Source organism: Malurus melanocephalus, unplaced genomic scaffold, assembly GCF_030028575.1.
Source record: "Malurus melanocephalus ecotype Western Australia unplaced genomic scaffold, MMel_1.1 scaffold_12, whole genome shotgun sequence".
Taxonomy (NCBI): Eukaryota; Metazoa; Chordata; class Aves; order Passeriformes; family Maluridae; genus Malurus; species Malurus melanocephalus.
In genome coordinates this window covers 3,159,452-3,178,154 of record NW_026623244.1, presented here as the reverse complement: position 1 = coordinate 3,178,154, position 18,703 = coordinate 3,159,452, and the positions used below count along the sequence as shown (strand labels likewise).

Sequence of the window (18,703 nt, the reverse complement as noted above, 5' to 3'; positions counted from 1 at the left end):
TCACACGGTGCGGTGCCGGTGTCACACGGTGCGGTGTCGCTGTCACACAGTGCGGGGCCGCTGTCACACGGTGCGGTGCGGTCACACGGTGTCACACGGTGCAGTTCCGCGCCGGGCCGCCGGGGGCGCTGCTCGCGTGGGCGCGGCGGTCACGCGCGGCGGAGCAGGAAGCGGCGCGGGGCGGGTGGAGCCGCGCGGTCCCGGTGCCCCCGGTCCCGGTGTCCGCTCCGCCACGGGCCATGCGCTGCGTCCTGATCGCCAGCACCGCGGCCGAGCTGCTCTTCTACTGGGCCGATGCCGCCTTCCTCCGCCGGCTGCGGTCGTCCCACGCCGGGCAGGTGGGGCGGGACGGGGCGGCGCGGGTGCGGGTGCGGGAGCACGGGGTGCGGGGCGCTGACCGGGAGCGTGTGGMGCAGGGCCCGGCGCTGGAGGACAGCCTCAACACCCTCTTCGCCCCCCTCATCATCTCCTGCGCCGCGCTGCTGGAGAAGCTTTCCGACACCTACACCTGCTTCGCCACCGAGGGCGGGCGGCACCTCCACGTCCTGCACACGGTAGGACCGGCACCGGGGACCAGGGACCCCTGGCCGGTCCCCACCTGACCCCGCTGCCGGTTGCAGTTCGGGGACTGCCTGTACATCGCAGTGAACGGCGACGGGACGCAAAGCGAGGACGACCTGCGCCGGACGCTCTTCGTGCTGCGGCGCTTGGTGGAGGCTCACTGTGGCCTCGTCACGCTCGAGTCACACCTCATCCGCAARGAGTGAGCGGGCACGGCCACCGGCACAGGCTGGCGTGCCGGGGTGCTGGGGTGGCTGYCCTGCGGTGCCTTCAGGCAGCACCGCGGGCTGGGAGTGGGTGTCTCCAAGCAGGGAAGGGACCCCTGCTTTGCAGCAGGACCCCATATCTGCTGGGCTGCAGCTGGGTTTTGATGTGTCTGTCCCACGCGGGAAGCTGGGTTTTGGTGTGTCCTTCCCACCCAGGGAGGTGACAGCCACCTATGAGTTTACACTGTGACTGCTGCAGGTTGCGGCCGGCTGACTCGGAGCAGCGAGAGCGTGTGTGGAGCCTGCTGCGGGGCCTGCTGGAGACCTACAGCCACCTGCGGGAGGAGGACCAGAGCTTTGCAGTGGAGGTACCAGTGCTCTGGGGTGTTCCTCGCTTTTGGGTGTTCCAGGGGTGGGAGGCTGCATGGAGTCCCAGGACATGGGAAGAGRCACTGGACTAAGGACTTCAGGGCAKCTCCCCRGWGCAGTGCAAGCTCAGACCTGCTCCTAGGGCTGCAAAGCTGGCTCTGAGGGCGCTCAGCAGCCTTCCCTGCTCCTGCACCCCAGGCTGTGGAGCGGCTGATCCATCCTCAGCTGTGTGAGCAGTGCATCGAGTTCCTGGAGCGACAAGTGGTACAGTACATCAACACCAGCCCCGAGCGTGGCGGTGACGAAGTGGGCCATGCCTTCCTCCTGGTGCACACCAAGCTGCTGGCCTTCTACTCCAGGTGCACCCAGCCCCACCGCCCTCCCCCGGGCTGGCTGATTTGTCCTCTCAGCTGACCCTTTCCTTCTCTGGCCTGCAGCCGCAATGCCAGCTCCATCCGTCCGGCCGACCTGCTTGTCCTCATCCTCCTGGTTCARGACCTGTACCCCAGCCAGAGTGCCGAGGAGGAGCTTGGCCCCCAGGTGCTTCAGAGCAGGATTGGGGGTGCAGCAGGTCAGGGTGCTCCTGTGGGGTGATGCCTTGATAGCTGGGGCTTAGTTTTTCTTCCCTCTTTTTGAAAGCCCACAGCAGGGAATGTTCTCCCTCAGGAACCCAAGAGAAGTGAGAGCATCCCTGTGAGTGGCCCTGGCTCCCATGGAGCTGCGGAGAAGGACTCGGATGACCAAGTGAGTCCTTGAGATCAGGAGCTGCAGGGTGGGATGCTGGAAGGGATACCTGCATCGCTGCCATCACCAACCTCTCTGTTTTTGCTGGCAGGACACAGATGATCTCTCTGTGCCTGAGATCTACTACACTCCTGAGCCCTCGCCAGGTAGGCACAGCACAGGTGAGTGCCCAGCTGGGCAGCAGCCATGGCCCACGCCCCCAGCCCTGCAGGGACTCCGGGGCTGTGAGGGGGACTGAAAGGGTGCCCTGCTGTGTCCTCTGCAGGCAGCGAGAGCTGGTCAGAGGGCGCTGAGATGCTGAGCCTCGGGGAGGTGGACTCTGCAGATGTCCAGGTGAGCAGAGAGTCCTGCAACACCTCCCAGCTCCACACCTCACCAGCCTGTGACCACTCTTTGTGATTCCTGGTCCTCCTCACTCGTCTCTTGCTGTGCTGCAGCTGTGGGTGCCCTGCATCCCCTGTGTTGTGCATAACTGTGACAGCTCTGATCTCCCTCTCTGAGGCATTGCTTACAATGAGCTGTCAGCAGAGTGGGACCGGGGCTGCCTCAGAGCAGTCCAGTGTCTCCCTCTGCTGCCGTTGGGCTTTCTGGGCTGCTTCCCTGATGGATGCTGCAGCACCTCACGCACTGAAAGCAAGCACTGGCCTCGGTTTAAGGCATTTGCAATGTTTGTCTTTGCAACAGGCTTCTGTGCTGCTCTTTTGGCATCCCTGGGAACTTCCCTCACTGCTGATCTTTTGCTATATGACCCCTCCAGCTCCTATGGTTTTATCATGCCTGGTTGTAGCTTTCAGGGCATTGCTGCATCCCTCAGAGCATCCTTGGTGTGGGCTGTCTCATCCCCACGGGGGACTGAGCATCTCCCCTGTCTACCCAGATGGCAGAGGACTTGCTGCAGACCTTGGGGCCTCTGGTCCCTGAAGCTTCAAACCCCAGAAGGATCTTTCTGGATGCCAGCCTGCGGGAAGGTTACTGCCCCTTGCTGCCGCACACCATGCACTGCCTCCCGCTCTGGCCAGGCATCTCCCTTGTGCTGCTGACCAAGGTGAGCTGCCTCAGAGGAGAGGGAAGCTATGCTGGACTGAGTCCTGCCTGACCCACYTCTCCCTTCCCTGGCAGGGCCCCATGACCCAGGTGGCCGTCACCTTGTACCAACTGCTGGATGGTTTCTTGGTGCTGGAGAAGAAGCTGGAAGAGGGACCAGAGGTGGGAGTCGTACGCTCCTACCCGTTCCTGGCTGAGCTGCGGCAGCGCATGGACAAATTTGTGAAGAAGCTGAGTGGACAGGACATCCAGGTGGGACTGGGGACACGAGGACCCTCTCGTGTTGTCCCCACAGCCTTACACAGTCCTGTATCTTTCTAGTTGCARAACACCTGGTTGGACTTCAAGAATAAGATATTCTCACGGAGTGAGCCTGGGAGCTCCCTGGAGTGAGTAGGGCTTAGCCAGGGAAATCTCTGGGACAAGCAAGGACCTTTCCCAGCCTGGGGGCCAGCGCAGCTGTCCCTGCAGTGCTGGGTACCCAGTGCCCAAACTCAGCACTGTCTGTCTCCTGTCTCAGGCTGCTGCAGTCAGTGGCCAAYGTGAAGCGGCAGCTCTGCTCCGTGTACCGCCAGCTCTTCCTGACCTCTGCTGGCCACAACCTGTCCCAGGGGCTGCGGGATCGTGCTCAGAAGCTGATGAGGTGAGTGCATGGGGATGGTCAGCATCCACAGGGGGCTGCTCCACGCTCAGCCGTGTTGAGGTTTGTGGATCGTTKCCTTTCACCGTGCCTCTTCTCGGCAGGGAGAAGCTGCTGGACTGGCGGGACTTCCTGCTGGTGAAGAGCMGGCGCAATATCACCATGGTGTCATACCCATCTCTACAGCTGGGGACCCAGCCCGGCAAGGGGGTGGCCCCAAGGGGGTAGCAGATGTGGGAGTGGGACCCTGTTCCCCGGCACCGGGATCAAGGGGAGGAATGTAGTGGGCAAAGRTGGTTTCCCCGAGGCTCAGGGGCTGTCCTGGAAAGGCAGCCCAAAGTTGTTGGACACCCTTAACCCATCCTACATACCTGGAGGACTTTCCTGGTCTGGTGCACTTCATCTATGTGGACCGCACAGCAGGGCAAATGATGGCACCATCGCTCAGTGTGACAGAGAAATCCAGCTCAGAGCTGGGCAAGGGTCCMCTGGCCACCTTCATCAAGAGAAAGGTACTGCTCATGGGGTAGGTGTGGGATGGGAACCGCAGAAGAGGGTGGCAGTTGGAGGGGTTTCTGCTCAGGCTTCAGGTGTCCCTTGTCCYCCAGGTCTGGTCCCTGATCACTCTGGCTCGGCGATACCTACAGAAGGGCTACACAACTCTGATGCTGCAGGATGGCGACTACTGCTGCTCCTACTTCCTCTGGTTTGAGAATGAGATAGTATGTGGGGCCAGGAAGGGGCTGAGCCCCTCATTCCCTGSGGCAGGGTTCAGGGTGCAATTCCCTGTAGGCACAGCCAGCTCTGATTCCTGGGTGGTGCCATCCCAGCTCCTGCCCTCAGCTGTCATTTCTCCCCAGGGCTACAAGCTGGAGGTRATGGAGGTGCCAGTGCTGTCTGATGATTCTGCTCCCATTGGGATGCTGGCAGGGGACTACTACAGGTGAGCAGTCGCCAGCCCTGTGGTTTGGCACCAGGRCTCGAAGCTGGGAAGGCTCCGATGGCTGTGAGGGGTCCCTGTGAGTGATGCCAGGATGTCACTGCAGGGCAGTACCTGTGTTGTGGTGTCACTGGGGTTGCACCAGCCTAGTGCCATGGTTTTGCTGTGTCCTTGCAAAGTACTTTATAGAGGGAATGTGGTTAGAGAGGGGTTGCCTGTGTGCGCTGCATCCTGTCTTCTCCTCCCCAGGAAGCTGCTGCGTTATTACAGCAAGAACCACCCGGCAGAGGTAGTGAAGTGCTACGAGCTGCTGACCGTGCACCTGGGCATCATCCCCTCCGAGCTCGTGGTGCAGCAGGCCTGCGACTTGGCCCGGCGCCTCTGGGAGCCATCCCGCATCCCTCTGCTCTGAGCTGCCTCCAGCCACCTTGGGGCCAGGATTAAAATGGGTGTGTGGGTGTTCCCAGAGYCTGGGATGCTTTCTCAATGTGTGTGTGCCATGCTGTGGATTGTGCCTGCAGGCAGCGACAAGCAACCTTCCCACCTCCAGCCTGGTCAGGGTTGGCACTGTGCCCTTTCCTGCTCCCCATGGTTTTTACTGCCACCCGGTAGCCTCTGGGGATGGGTAGAGTGGGACTGAGAGGTTGTTGGCAAATCACCATCTTGCTGAAAAGCGCATTTCCAGGGCAGGATTTATAATGTTAGCTTGGCATTGCTGCCAGGCTTTGGCCAGAGATCAAGATAGTGTAGCCAAACCTGAGTGGAGCAATGGTACACCCTCCTCCCCCTCACTCCCAAATGTGGGGTGCAGGGCCCTCAGATGTTTGGCAGGCTCTGGGGAGGTGCAGCCCATCCTGCACCCCCTTCCCCACACCCAGGCTGCCAGGCACCAATTAGCACACGTCTGAGCTTAGCAGGAACAGCCAGTAAATCCTTAGGCAGCTTATGTGTTTCCCAGGCACGTCTGGGATCAATGCACGTCCAAACCTCAAGTACAGCTGGGAATGGGGCCAGCCCCGAGGGAGTGGGGCAGCCACTGCCCCTTGTTGCTCCCATGCACTCACTGGAGCTGGGGATGGCGATTCAGGGAGCACTGGACCATGACAGGGCCTTTGCCCCATCCTGCTGAGCTGGAATTTGCCCTGCTGAGCAACAGTGCTGGATTCAGAGCCAAGTTCATCCCCAAGCTGCCCCTTTCCCTGCTGTTTTCAGGGCTGTGCTTGGGGCTGCCTGCTCAAGGAGGGGCCAAGCTCCCTCTGTCCTGCAGTGCTTGGGTCATCACCCCAGCCATGTGCCTCTGGATCATCCCTGGAGCAGAACAGGACCTTGGGGAGGGGGGCTCTCAGGCCCCACCTGCCTGCTCAGCATCTCCCTGGAGTACAGGCTGGGGAGTTCGGGCATCCTGCTGTGCCCCAGGCAGGATCTGTCACCGTCTGAGCACTGGGGCTTGTCTCACACCCCGCTGCAAGCCCCCAGCAAAACTGTGCCAGGGTCAGTGCCTCGCTGGGGACAGCCCCAGGGGCCAGCACTCTCCCGGCTCCCCTGTCCTGCCCAGCCTCCCGCCTCCTCAAGGCGTTCCCTGCCCTGGCCCCCCCGTCCCCTCSCCGTGCCCGGAAGCCCTGGGAAAAGTTCCGCCGTGAAAGCAAAGTCCAGGCTGCCGGAGCCGCGCAGCCATGGCCAGGCGCTGTGGGGCGATGGCAGCCGGGCTCCGGGGAAGGCTGAATCGGGTCTGCTCTTCCCGCTGGCATCTGTGCTCGGGGCCACCAGGAGCGCGCTCGGCCCATGGCGGGGCTGCACCCCGGCTGCAGCGGGAGTACGACGCGGTGGTGATCGGGGCAGGTAACGCAGCAAGGGAGCGAGTCGAGCTGCGGGAGCCGGCGGGGACCCCCATCTGCCCTCCCCCCAGGGCAGGCGGCACACCAGTGGCCTGGTGGGGACCGCAGCGGTGCTGGACACCCAGACTGCTCCTCATGCCAGGGAGGACTCTGGGGTGTGGCACGAATTGCAGCCCCTCWGCATGCAGAGCACTGTTGAAGCATCTGCCTTGGGCGCTTCTGTCCCCCTCCGCTACACAATTAGTGCCAGGGCTGTAGGGCTGGGGAGGAAGCTCCTTGTCACCTGTAGCTGTGTCTAGAGCTGTTATTGGGGTGGCTGTGACAGCCCCATGGCCCAGGCATGGCAGGGTGCCCTGTGCTGTGGGTCCTACACCTCCCTCTCTTCTTGCAGGACACAACGGGCTGGTGGCAGTGAGTACCAAGAGTGGCGTGCTGCCTCTCCTCCATCCACAGGGGACAGCAGGGGACTGGGAAGGGTCAGCGCTGTGGGCAAGGGAGGGCTTTGGTGGCAATGTCCATGGGGCTGGGGCTSCCACAGGCCCTCCCGTGTGTGAGAGGGTGCTCAGGTGGACAATGGCATCCCAGCTGGAGGTATGGGCAGCGTGTGCCATGCTCCCCACAGGCTGCCTACCTGCAGCAGGCAGGGCTGCGCACGGCTGTGCTGGAGAAGCGTCACGTACTGGGTGGTGCGGCTGTCACGGAGGAGATCGTGCCAGGTACCTCTGCCAGCCCCTTGTCCCCCCGGCCCTGGCCAGCCCTGGTGGTGCACATCCGCCACCAGCCCACGTTTTCCAGGGTTCAAGTTCTCCCGGGCATCGTATCTGCTCAGCCTGCTGCGACCACAAATCTATGCTGAGCTGGAGCTGCAGGTACTGGCACCCACACTTTACTGGGCTGCTGGCAGCTCCCAGCATGCAAGCAGGGGCACACTGTGGCCAGGCTGTCCCTGCAGAGTGGGTCCTGCAGCAGGGACATCCCTGTCTTGCAGCGGCACGGTCTGAGGGTGCTCCCACGGGACCCCTATTCCTTCACCCCCCTGCTGGAGGACAGGAGCCCTCCTCGCTCCCTCCTGCTAGGACATGACATGGCTCAGACTCAGCAGCAGATTGCTCAGTTCTCCCAAAAGGATGCCCAGGTACCACCAGCAACATGTACATGGCACAGCCAAATCCACGAGGGGCTGCCCTGCCCCTGGAATGGCAGGGATGCTGCTGGGTGGGATATCCATTGCACCCAACATGATGCAGTCAATGTTGTCCCCGCTCTGTCCCCTTGCAGGCTTACCCTGAGTATGAGGAGTTCATGGGGCGCATGGTGTCAGCTCTTGACCCACTGCTGGATGCCCCTCCAGTGGATACAGCTGCCCTGGGGAAGGGTTCCCTACTCCAGCAGCTCAGGAACCTGAGAACCCTTAAGCCCTTGCTGCAGGCAGGTACATCTGGGATGCCRGGAAACCCCAATGGCAAGGGGTGTTTGCCAGCACCTGGACTGGGTGATGCAGAGGCTCTCCAGCTGGGCTGGCAGGCTCTGGTTGGYTTGCTCAGCTTGGTCCTGCTGAYTGAGCCCCAAACCCAGCTGGGCCCYAGCAGTGGCACAGCCATGCAGGTCTCACACCACCTCTCCTCCAGGGTTGGCACTGGGGCGGCAGCTGCCCCGCTATTACGAGGTGCTCACAGCCCCCATCTCCAAGGTGTGTGCCGGCAGTGGCGGTGTGGAAACACCCCCTGCCTCTCCTCCCGCCTGCCACGGTGCTGCAGCAGCTCCCCACCCCACACCTGCATGCTCTCTTTCTCCTGGGCCAGATCCTGGATCACTGGTTTGAGTCAGAACCCCTGAAGGCAACTCTGGCTACTGAYGCTGTGATTGGAGCCATGGCCAGCCCGCACACCCCGGGCAGCGGGTGAGGGTCCCTTCCCCCTGGGGCTCATGTCTGCGCTGTCTCCTCATGCCATGCCGGGTGCTTGGCTCTGCTGCACCCAAGTACCAAGTGCCCCCATCCCTGCCATTTGGCTCTCGTGAGTGCCCCCCACTATTGCTGTGCTGTTTGGACACCTCTGTCCTCGAGTCGGGCTGAGTCCTGGCTGGTGTGTGCTCCCCGTAACTGAGTTGGCGTTCTGTGAGCTGGCACGGTCACCCCTGTGGGGGCTGTGGCACCATCCTCACTGCCCATGCAGGGGACAGACCGATCCCCCCAGCCAGCAGCTAACCCAGGGCCCTGCTACCACAGGTAYGTGCTGTTGCACCACGTCATGGGTGAGCTGGAGGGACGGCGCGGGGCCTGGGGCTACGTGGCAGGTGGCATGGGAGCCCTGTCCCAAGCCATCGCCCACGCAGCGACTGCCCGGGGAGCACACATCTTTGCTGAGAAGGTATGGGCTGTCTGGGAGAGGGGAGCTGCCTGGCCACCCCTGCAGGCAGCAGCGATGCTCTTGGTGAAATCTTGTCCCCTACATGTGCCCAGGCAGTGTGCCACGTGCTGCTGGGTAGGGATGGGCAGGCGCAGGGTGTCGTGCTGCAGGACGGAACGGAGGTGAGGAGCAAACTGGTGCTGTCCAATGCCTCCCCCCAAATCACCTTCCTGGAACTCACTCCTCAGGTACGGGGTGCATGGGCTGGTGGGGTCTTGGCATGTTGGAATCCCCGCCGTCCACACTGCTCCTCCTAGCCAGCCTCTGCAGCAGTGTGTCCCACCCCAGGAGCAGCTGCCGAAGGATTTTGTCCAGCGGATCCAACAGGTTGACACACGCTCCCCTGTCACCAAGATCAATGGTAGGTACCAACATGGACACTTCTGCTGCCATCCCTGCTGGAGGAACATCAGTGCAAGAGGCTGTACTCCGCTTCCTCCATCTCCCCATCCCATGCCCAGTGGCAGTAGATCGGCTGCCCAGCTTCCTGGCCGCCCCCAATGGCCGCAACAATCAGCCCCTGCCCCACCACCAGTGCTCCATACATCTCAACTGCGAGGGCACCCACCTCCTGCAYCAGGCATTCACTGAGGCCACCCACGGGCACCCCTCCAGCAGGTAGGAGCCTGCACTGGCACACCTTTGGTGCCCTGGCGAAGGGATGGGACAGTCATGGCAGTGGATGCTGGGGAAAGATATATGGAGTGGCTGGGTCCCCCTCTGCCTGCCCAGCTGGTGTACTGCTCCCCCAGGCCCATGATCGAGCTCTGCATTCCCTCAGCGCTGGACCCAGGGCTGGCCCCGCAGGGCTGCCACGTCGTGTCCCTCTTCACGCAGTACACCCCATCCATGCTGGCAGGTGGTCAGTCCTGGGATGAGCAGGCCAGAAATGCTTATGCAGACACGGGTACGTAAAGCAGGCRCAGACCCCAGTAACACCCATGGGCRGAGCTGCTGCTGCCATGTGCCCCCAGGCTGCCCACCAGCAGCCCTTTCATCYTTCTCTAGTGTTTGACTGCATCGAAGAATACGCCCCAGGGTTCAAGGCATCCGTCATTGGCAGGGACATCCTGACACCACCAGATCTGGAGAGGATCTTCGGGCTGCCCGGTGGAGTGGGTACCATGCGTGTCAACTCTGAGCCTCCCTCTGGTGCCAGYGCTGGTGGGCACACAGGCCTGGGCTAGGCACAGCCAGCTCACACAGAGCTCTGTTGGCAGAACATCTTCCATGGAGGGATGTCTCTGGACCAGCTGTACTTCGCCCGGCCAGCACCATCCTACTCTGGCTACCGGTCCCCAGTCCCTGGCTTGTACCTGTGTGGAAGTGGAGCCCACCCGGGTGAGCAGAGCTGGGAGTCAGGACCCTCCTGGGGACCTGCAGGAGGAAGGAAGGGGTATGTGGAAGAGGTGCACCACCATTCCCCATTTCTGCTTTCTTGCAGGAGGAGGAGTGATGGGAGCAGCAGGACGCAATGCTGCCCAAGTGGCTATCAAAGACTTCAGGCACCTCTGATGACATTGGTGACACTGACCTCACCAACACAGGGTTGTGACAGCAGCAAGCCCTATTGATCCCATGCAGAGCCCTGCCTATCCCAAACTTGCTTCCCAAGCACTTCAGGGCAGCAGCATCTCCCGAGAGCTGGGTGCAGGCTGAGAGGGTGCCTTGTGCTCCCAGCTGCTATCGTCACCTTGAACAGGTGGCTGCTGCCAGCCTGCCACAACCCAGCCTCGTCCCAGTGGCTCCTGGACCCTGCATGAACATGGCAAGCCTCTCTCAGGCCCTGCCTGTGCCCATGGAAATAAACCCTGGCTCGGGCTCTGTCATGAGCACTCTCAACGTGTTTCTTGAGCAATTCATGCAGCTCCCACCGTGCCATTCACACTTGCTGGTGATGCAGCCTTGGGGGTGCTGCCAGAGAGGACAGGCACGTTTCAGAGTAGTAAACAGGGACAAACAGCCCCTCACCCTCTTCTCTGCTCGCTGATGCAGGGCTGTTTTATGGAGCCACCCAGCTCTGGGCAGGTCTGGACCATCCCAAGGGGCTTAGAGCAAACTGGTAGCCAGGGAGCTGCCTGGAAACTGCTTTGGTACCCGGAGTCCCCAGCTGTCCTCAGTCCCCAGCCCTGGGTGACACGTGCCCAGCAGCTCGGAAACCACAGGAGCCAGGGCTGGCGGCAGCTGCCCCTCGTGCCTCACACATGCTCCTAATTCCCGACGGAAGCTGCCTGCACGTGTTCTGGCCCTGTCCCTCCATCTTCAGGGCAGATGTTCCGTGCTGGCCACTCCTCAGCCGCAGCAGGSCCGGGGTGTGCCCCTCACCCGGGCTGCCGCCGGGAGCCGCTGGCTGCAGATTACAGAGCTCACATCCTCTCTCTGCCCTCTTCCTCCCCCAGACAATGCTCCCGATTCAGCCGCCCGCCTCGCCTCCTGCCGGGCCCTAAATACGGTGCTGCCAGGGTGCGCTGCTGCACCTGAGCTGGCTGAATCAATATTGACCGGCCAGGAATAGCCCCGCAGCCCTCTGAGAATAGCCCCGCACGCCCGCCCGCCGCCCACAGCTTCCCGCGCACGGGGCTGCCCTGCTGCCGGCCGGGTATTTTTGGCTGCTGCCATTGCTGCCTGYCCGGGGCTGCAGGTGCTGGCACCCAGTGAGCCCCGAGGGAGATGAGGGGCTCATTGGCTGACACCTCAGGACAAAAGGGGACACGTACAGCCTGCCACGTTCACGTGAGCAGCAGGACATAGCGCCCGCACTGCTGCGAGGTGAGGCTGGCARGTCCCAGATGTGAGCAAGCCCACCAGTTCCCTCACTTGTCTCTTCGTGCTGTCCCCAGGAGCAGAGGTAGAGCTRAAAGCGGGACCCAGAACCCGCCCGCCCTGCGCCCCTGCCAGCATCTGCCGGGGGAGGAGTTCGGGGGAAGCTCCTGGCCTCACACTTAAGCAATTGAGTTCCAAAACGTCGAGACGAATGAGTCACGGGCTCCACTGCTGGCCCCAACCCTGCCCTTCCCCCCGGGGCTTTCCGTGGCTCCCATCCTGGGGCTGGCCAGGGACAGCTATCCCAGCCGAGGCTTCAGCACATGCCCTGATCCCGGCCAAGGCAGAGGGCTGGGATGAAGGTCCCCTGCGATGGGGTCCAGAGCTGTGCATCCCTGCACACCCAGAGGTGCTGGAGGCTCTTGCGAGACGTGGCGATGAGCTCACGGGCTATTCCCGGCCGTGTTGATCCTGGCTCCTCCCGGCAGGATCCGGCTGCTTTGACTCCAAACAAACAGCCCGGTGGCCACCGGCACATTCCTGGCCGGTCCCTGGGCACGGCCAGGGCGCRGGGCTTCCTGTTTATCCCCATCCCACGGCGGGGCACGGCGGGCGTGTGGGCAGCAGGGTGCCCCGGGGACTGGCGGCACCCCAAGCCGGAGGTTGCTCCCAGGGCAAGTCGCGGGGGGGGATATCCCAGTCTCCACGTCCCACGGAGCGGGGCTACGCCTGAGGACCCTCACAGCCARCCAGGTTCAGGGATGTTGCAGGTGATGCCCCAAGCCCTGGGAGAGCTGTGCTCTGGGCTCACGGTACCATCCCACAGCTGCCGCAGTCTCTGTGCCCCCCCGAATGCTGACCCCACTGCAGCACCTCCAGGCATCCTCTGCCCGTGTACCCATTTGAACCACTGCGTGAGTGGGAAGGTGCGAGGAGTGTCCCAGCACAGCAGTTCGTCATCTCCAGAAAGCCCGTGCTCTGCCTGGCTYGGGGACAGCCCAGTGCGGGGGGAGCATCCCTGACCGAGGGCATTGGGGCTGGGGGGAGGTCCATCCTCGCGGCAGATAGGGGCTATCCGGGGTAGCTCAGATTCCCCCGGCTGGGGGTAGGACAGGGTTTGGGGCAGGAVCAGGTTTCCCCGGTGTGCAGTGTGGCAGAGTAGGGCCGGGGGTGGGCAGGGAGCAGGGCTGGGCTCCAGACCAGAGGCGGGGAGGCGGGGGGCCCCCCCGGGTCGGCCCACCCCGCCGCACCATAAAAGCGGCTGCAGGCGGTGCCCGGCAGGAGGCAGAAGCCGCGGGAGACACCGCTGCGGGAGGCACCAGTGTCCCTCGCCACCGCCTGTCCCGCACCGCTGCCGTATCGCCATCCCTTGCCAGGGTGAGTGCCGGGGGTGGCGCCGGGAGGGGAGGTCTGGGCAGCTGGAGGGGAGTTCGCAATCCCACCAATGCTCTGAGTGAGGAGCGGGGGAAGAGGTGAGGTGATRGGGATCGGACTGTGTGCAGGATGCGGAGGAGCCCTGGTGTTCTAGAGAATCCAGGTGGAGGATAAAASTGGGCTCTGTGGTCCCCACCCCTGTCCCGAAGCACGGGGCAGACAGGAACCAACTAGAGCACAGGGCAATGTTCGTGGGGCTGCGCATGGCTGTCGGTGCCTGCACGGCTGTGTCAGGGCTGGGTGACCCGGTGATGGTGTGGGGCTGGGGGTGAGCCCTGAGATGGGRTGTGCTGTGAGTATGGCAGGGACCAGCCCATGCATCCCCCACAGCACAGGGACAGGGATGTCCCCACAGTGCGAGAGGGCACAATAACCCTCCAGCGTTGCCCAGCTCCTGGGGCACAGCGGGGCTGCAGCTGCACCCCCAATCTGCCATGGTCCCTAAGAGCTCATTGTCGGGCTGTCCACAGGCACCCCAGCCACAAAACCACGATGGTGATGCCARCTGGTGCAAGTGACGTGCTGTCGCTGCTGTCGCTGCTGYTGCTGTGCGGGGTGGCCCCCAGCAGGCAGGAGCTGGCCCCAGTGCAGCTGCGGCTGGGGGGGCCCCGGGGGCCGGCCGGAGAGGGCCGGCTGGAGGTGCTSTACCAGGGGCGCTGGGGCACCGTGTGCGATGACGGCTTCGACTTCCAYGCGGCCACCGTCGCCTGCCGACAGCTGGGTTACACCGCGGCCATCACCTGGACCCACAGTGCCACCTACGGCCAAGGGGAAGGTAGGGGGCAGGTGGGAAATGGGGGGCGGGGGTCCTGTCGGGGGCGATGTGCTTCCTGCTGTTTATGGGAGCCTGCCCACGGGGCTGTGGGTGCAGACGGCTTGCGGGACACACCGGATGGGGACCACGGTGCTGTGTCCACAGGCCCCATCTGGCTGGACAACGTGCGGTGTGGGGGCAGCGAGGGCTCCCTGGCAGAGTGTGTCCACAATGGCTGGGGCGTCAGTGACTGCCACCATGGCGAGGATGCTGGCGTGGTGTGCTCGGGACAGCGCCTGCCTGGCAGCTCCCCCCAGGCTGCCACCTCCGGCCACCTGGGAGAGGTGAGTTGGGGCCCATGGCATTCCCCGTGCCCGGCAGGGTACACCAGGGCGACCAGAGCAGGTCCCTCTAACCCTTCCCCTGGGCTGCCCTCCATGCTGGAGCCCCATGCCCACCCCACGCCCGCTGTGGCAGGTGTCGGGGCTSACCCTGGAGGAGGTGCGGCTCAAGCCCATCCTGGCGCGGGCCAAGCTGAGCATGCCGGTGACAGAGGGTGCTGTGGAGGTGAAGCACAATGGGCGCTGGAGGCAGGTGTGCGACGCCAGCTGGACCAGGAACAACAGCCGCGTGGTCTGCGGGATGCTGGGCTTCCCTCGGGAGAAGCACATCAACACCAGCTTCTACCGGTACGGACGTGAGACATGGGCACGGCACGGGACATGTGGGGCAGGGGCTGGCTGCACACTCTGAGGGGACARGGGACTGGAGCAGCGGGCAGGGAAGGACTGCACATATGGGTGGGTGTGACAGTATAGCCTGGCCATGCTGGATCCTCTTCTTGGGCATTTGATAGGGATCAGAGTTGGGCTCAGCAGCATCCAGAGGTMTGTGGGAATGGTCACCAGTCATGGCTGACTAACTGTGGGAGAAAGGAGAGGAAAGGCAAGTGTCCCTTGGTCCCTCCACCTCCGTCTCAGCCTGGGGCTATAAATACAGCCCATAATGAGCCCCTGCCGGTGCCAGGAGTCACACAGTCCCGCTGGGACACACGGTACAGACRGGCTTGGCACAGTAATTGCCAGTGGGGAGAGAACATGACAAGCCGTAGGGTCTCCAGCTCCTGCCGGGAAGGGCAGAAATGACGGGRTGGGGGGTTCAGAGTCGGGCAATGTCAGGATGCTCCCTCACTTCCTGGCTCTGTGCACCCACAGAAAGCTCTGGAACAGGAAGCTGAAGGACCCCAACTCCAGGTAGGACTCAGCCCTGGGCAGGGTGGGCAGGGTACTTTGTGTGGGTACCCAGCACATGTGTTGGGTGGGGGAGTGTCTGTCACCCAAGCTGACCCTGGCCCTGCTCCTCTCCCTCGGCAGCCTGAAGAGCCTCAGCCAGAAGAACAGCTTCTGGGTACACACGGTGCGGTGTCAGGGCTCAGAGCCCCACCTGGCCCGCTGCCCTGTGCAGGTGGCCCCACCAGCCCCTCGCCAGCACGCCTGCCCCCACGGCATGCACGCCATCGTCAGCTGTATCCCTGGCCCTGCCTTCCAGAAGGGCACGGGCAAGGGCAAGAACAAGACCGCCCCAGGAAAGGTGAGCCCTTGCAGAGCCCCGCACCCTCCGCCACTGAGAGAGGGTCCCAGAGCTGAGCAGCAGCCAGCCACCCCATCTGCGCTTGTGCACGGGGTGGCTGTGTCCTGGGGGTGCTGACTGGCTGCTCTCCGTGCCCAGGTGCTCCCAGTGCGGCTGCGAGCGGGCACCCATCCTGGCGAGGGCCGGGTGGAGGTGCTGCGCCACGGGCAGTGGGGCACCGTGTGTGACAAGCAGTGGGACCTGSCTGCAGCCAGCGTGGTGTGCCGGCAGCTGGGCTACGGGACGGCAAAGCAGGCCCTGTTGGGAGCCCGGATGGGACAAGGTGAGGCAGCTGTTACAGCATGGGCTTGGGAAACCTCTGGGCTTGCGGGGGTAGGGTGGGAAAAGCAGCTGGCTTAATGTGTCCTGCTRGAGAATCCTGGGATGTTCAGGCAGCTCCAGCCTGCCCTGGGATGATTCTCCCCTGTCTGCTTCTGCCATGGGCAGCCCCACTCCAAAAGGGAATGCCCAGATCAGGGGAAGGGGGATGAGGGTTCTATTCCAGGATGGTCACAGAGCCGAGACCACTGATCCTTCCTGTGTGTWAGGTCTGGGGCCCATCCACATGAGCAATGTACGGTGCACTGGCCATGAGCGCTCCCTGGGTGAGTGCCGCTTCCAGGATGCTGCGCAGAGCGGGTGTCAGCACGAGGCTGATGCTGCCGTCCGCTGCCACATGCCCCACAYGGACTTCAAGAGCCAGGTGAGCCCCTGCCTCCTCCCCAGAGCCTGCTGAACCCCAGCCCCATTGCACAGTCTCTGCTCCCCAAGCTCTGTGCCCAGTGTGGATGGTCAGAGCAKCCCTGGGGTGACCCCGAGGATGGGCAGACACAGAGAAGCACCCTGATGGGGTTCTGCAGGATGATCTAGTGGCAAATGTGGTCTTGTAGGGAGGAAAGGAGAAGGGGAAGCTGAGGGAGATGTTCATCTGGATGTGTCCTATTCCAGGGCTGGGTGGGAGAGCTGGGATCTGCACTACATTCCAGCTCTCTGGCATTCAGCCTCTCTTTGCCAACAGGTGCGGCTGGCCGGGGGCCGCAACCCCGAGGAAGGYGTGGTGGAGGTGCTGGTGCCGGTGCAGGGGCGGCTGCAGTGGGGTGCGGTGTGTGGCGCACAGTGGGGCCTGAACGAGGCCATGGTGGTCTGCAGGCAGCTGGGGCTGGGCTTTGCCAGCCATGCCCTCCAGGTGAGCGGGGTACYGGCCTGGGAACAGGACTGCAGGGATCCTGCAGGATGGATAGCGTGGGCATGGCATGGTCAGGGGCGAGGGGATGGGACAGCGAGGGGACAAATCCTGGTGGCAGTGTTAGGGCAGGAGAGGTGGGTGCTGCCAGGGGGTGCAAGGACTGCTCCAAGCACTGTGCTCCTCCTCTGTTCAGGAGACGTGGTACTGGGCGGGCAGCCCCGACGCCACGCGGGTTGTGATGAGCGGGGTGCGCTGTGCCGGCACCGAGCTGGCCCTCCAGCAGTGCCAGCGCCACGGCCCCGTGCACTGCCCCAGCGGCGGGGGACGCTTCTCAGCGGGGGTCACCTGCACTGCCCGTGAGTAGCAGTGGGTGACCTTATCAGGAGCCCATGGGRAACTGCTGGGAGAGGGGAACCCCCTTCTCCTGGAAAGTAGGGGGTACTGTGCAGCCTGGGGACCTTCTTCTCAATCCCTGCCGATCCTCTCCATGCCAGACACCCCAGACCTGGTGATGAACGCCCAGCTGGTGCAGGAGACAGCCTACCTGGAGGACCGGCCCCTGGGGCTGCTGTACTGYGCCCACGAGGAGCGCTGCCTCTCCCGCTCTGCTGACAGCATGCAGTGGCCCTATGGCCACCGCCGCCTCCTTCGCTTCTCCTCCCAGATCCACAACYTGGGAAGAGCCGATTTCCGACCCAGGATGGGGCGACACGCCTGGACATGGCACCAGTGCCACCGGTGAGTGGCCCATAGGCAGGGGCTGGCAGGGAGCTGCCCCCTCCTGGGGCCAGGCAAGGCATGGTGCACCCGTCCTCAAGAGGCTGTCCCACCCGGGGTAATTAACGTCTGAGCCAGCCCTGTCATTATGGCTTTATTTGGCTTCAAGGTTGTAATTTGCCGAGTCCCTGGGTGCTGCCCTGCCGGGAGCCCCTGCCAGGACAGCCTGGGCCAGCCACGTGCTCCCTGGCCGGGCACCAGTCCCACGCTCAGCCCCTGTCCCCACAGGCACTTCCACAGCATCGAGGTCTTCACCCACTACGATCTGCTGACGCTCAAYGGCTCCAAGGTGGCCGAGGGGCACAAGGCCAGCTTTTGCTTGGAGGACACCAACTGCCCCGAAGGTAGGTGCTGGCTGCAGAGCTGACAACAGCCCCCCATTCTGCTCCCCAAAAGGACCCTGCCTGTGCCTCCCTCACCTCTCCTCCTTCCTGCAGGGCTGCAGCGACGCTTCGCCTGTGCCAACTTTGGGGAGCAGGGGGTGAGCGTGGGGTGCTGGGACACCTACCGCCATGACATCGACTGCCAGTGGATCGACATCACYGATGTGCCACCAGGCAGCTACATCTTCCAGGTATGGGGATGGAGGGGTAGAGGACAGCAAGCTACTGGATCTCAGGGCTGAGGTCTCCCCTCTATAAGCACCACAGCATCCCTCACCCTGCATATCGGGTGCTGCTCTGTACCCCACCATGCATGCCCCRGCCCTGTCTGGCCAGGTCATAGCAGAGGTGCCCTTAGCCCTGCCCCTTGCTCCCCCCAGGTGGTCGTGAACCCCAAGCATGAGGTGGCCGAGTCGGACTTCTCCAACAACGTGATGCGGTGCCAGTGCAAGTACGATGGGCAGCGTGTCTGGATGCACGGCTGCCACACAAGTAAGGAGGGACAGGAGCACAGGGAGTGTGGCAGGCAGAGTGGGGGAAGTGATGGGGCTGGGGGTGCCGTAAGTTTCTTGCGCCCCATACACCACCCACCCACAACATCGCTCTCCCCAGGTGATGCCTACGGTGCCGATGTGGTGAACGATCTGGAGAGACGGGAGCGCCTGGCCAACAACCTCGTGTGAACCCTCAGTGTTGGCATGGTCCCAGCAACTCCACAGGACAGTCTGACTCCCACGCCCCCGCCCCTGTGCCCTGGCAGCACTGGACTGAGCTCAGGGACTTGCAGACTTTTGTATTTATTGATGCTGCTGCGGAGGATGGAGATGAGCGCCATGCTGCGGAGGATGGAGATGAGCGCCAGGGGTGGCAGGGTGTGCCTGGGGTGCCCAGTCCCCTGCTGCCAGCTGGACTTGCAAGAGTGGCCCAAGTACCATGGCAGCCCTCACCTCCACGGCCCCAGTGCCCCCCAGGACAACTACCTCAGCCTGCCCAGCCCCCCATGCTCCAGCAGACTCAGGACAGTCCCCGG

General features: G+C 63.3%; 3 protein-coding genes across 3 annotated transcripts; all 3 read left to right on the top strand.

Annotated features, from left to right (window-relative positions):
- Positions 1–165: 165 nt before the first annotated feature.
- HPS1 (HPS1 biogenesis of lysosomal organelles complex 3 subunit 1) lies at positions 166–4,985 on the top strand. The gene is made up of 18 exons (XM_057380723.1): positions 166–338; positions 417–554; positions 621–763; positions 1,027–1,135; positions 1,335–1,495; positions 1,574–1,676; positions 1,776–1,880; positions 1,972–2,041; positions 2,146–2,213; positions 2,758–2,925; positions 3,000–3,176; positions 3,246–3,313; positions 3,445–3,567; positions 3,669–3,734; positions 3,932–4,076; positions 4,173–4,286; positions 4,425–4,507; positions 4,754–4,985. Exons 1-18 carry the CDS (start codon positions 240–242, stop codon positions 4,914–4,916), a joined length of 2,103 nt encoding a protein of 700 aa, XP_057236706.1. The 5' UTR covers positions 166–239; the 3' UTR covers positions 4,917–4,985.
- A 788-nt stretch (positions 4,986–5,773) lies between these two features.
- On the top strand, positions 5,774–10,330 carry PYROXD2 (pyridine nucleotide-disulphide oxidoreductase domain 2). The gene is made up of 16 exons (XM_057380712.1): positions 5,774–6,343; positions 6,731–6,750; positions 6,962–7,055; positions 7,135–7,208; positions 7,328–7,474; positions 7,618–7,771; positions 7,968–8,029; positions 8,142–8,239; positions 8,567–8,708; positions 8,801–8,935; positions 9,036–9,108; positions 9,209–9,365; positions 9,500–9,654; positions 9,756–9,862; positions 9,968–10,088; positions 10,192–10,330. The coding sequence occupies exons 1-16, from the start codon at positions 6,178–6,180 to the stop codon at positions 10,260–10,262; spliced, it is 1,776 nt and encodes a 591-aa protein (XP_057236695.1). The 5' UTR covers positions 5,774–6,177; the 3' UTR covers positions 10,263–10,330.
- A 2,460-nt stretch (positions 10,331–12,790) lies between these two features.
- LOXL4 (lysyl oxidase like 4) lies at positions 12,791–18,500 on the top strand. The gene is made up of 15 exons (XM_057380698.1): positions 12,791–12,887; positions 13,415–13,719; positions 13,864–14,042; positions 14,176–14,387; positions 14,913–14,951; positions 15,072–15,288; positions 15,427–15,610; positions 15,876–16,030; positions 16,346–16,513; positions 16,707–16,869; positions 17,008–17,251; positions 17,519–17,634; positions 17,728–17,864; positions 18,054–18,165; positions 18,286–18,500. The coding sequence occupies exons 2-15, from the start codon at positions 13,437–13,439 to the stop codon at positions 18,354–18,356; spliced, it is 2,280 nt and encodes a 759-aa protein (XP_057236681.1). The 5' UTR covers positions 12,791–12,887; positions 13,415–13,436; the 3' UTR covers positions 18,357–18,500.
- Positions 18,501–18,703: the final 203 nt, after the last annotated feature.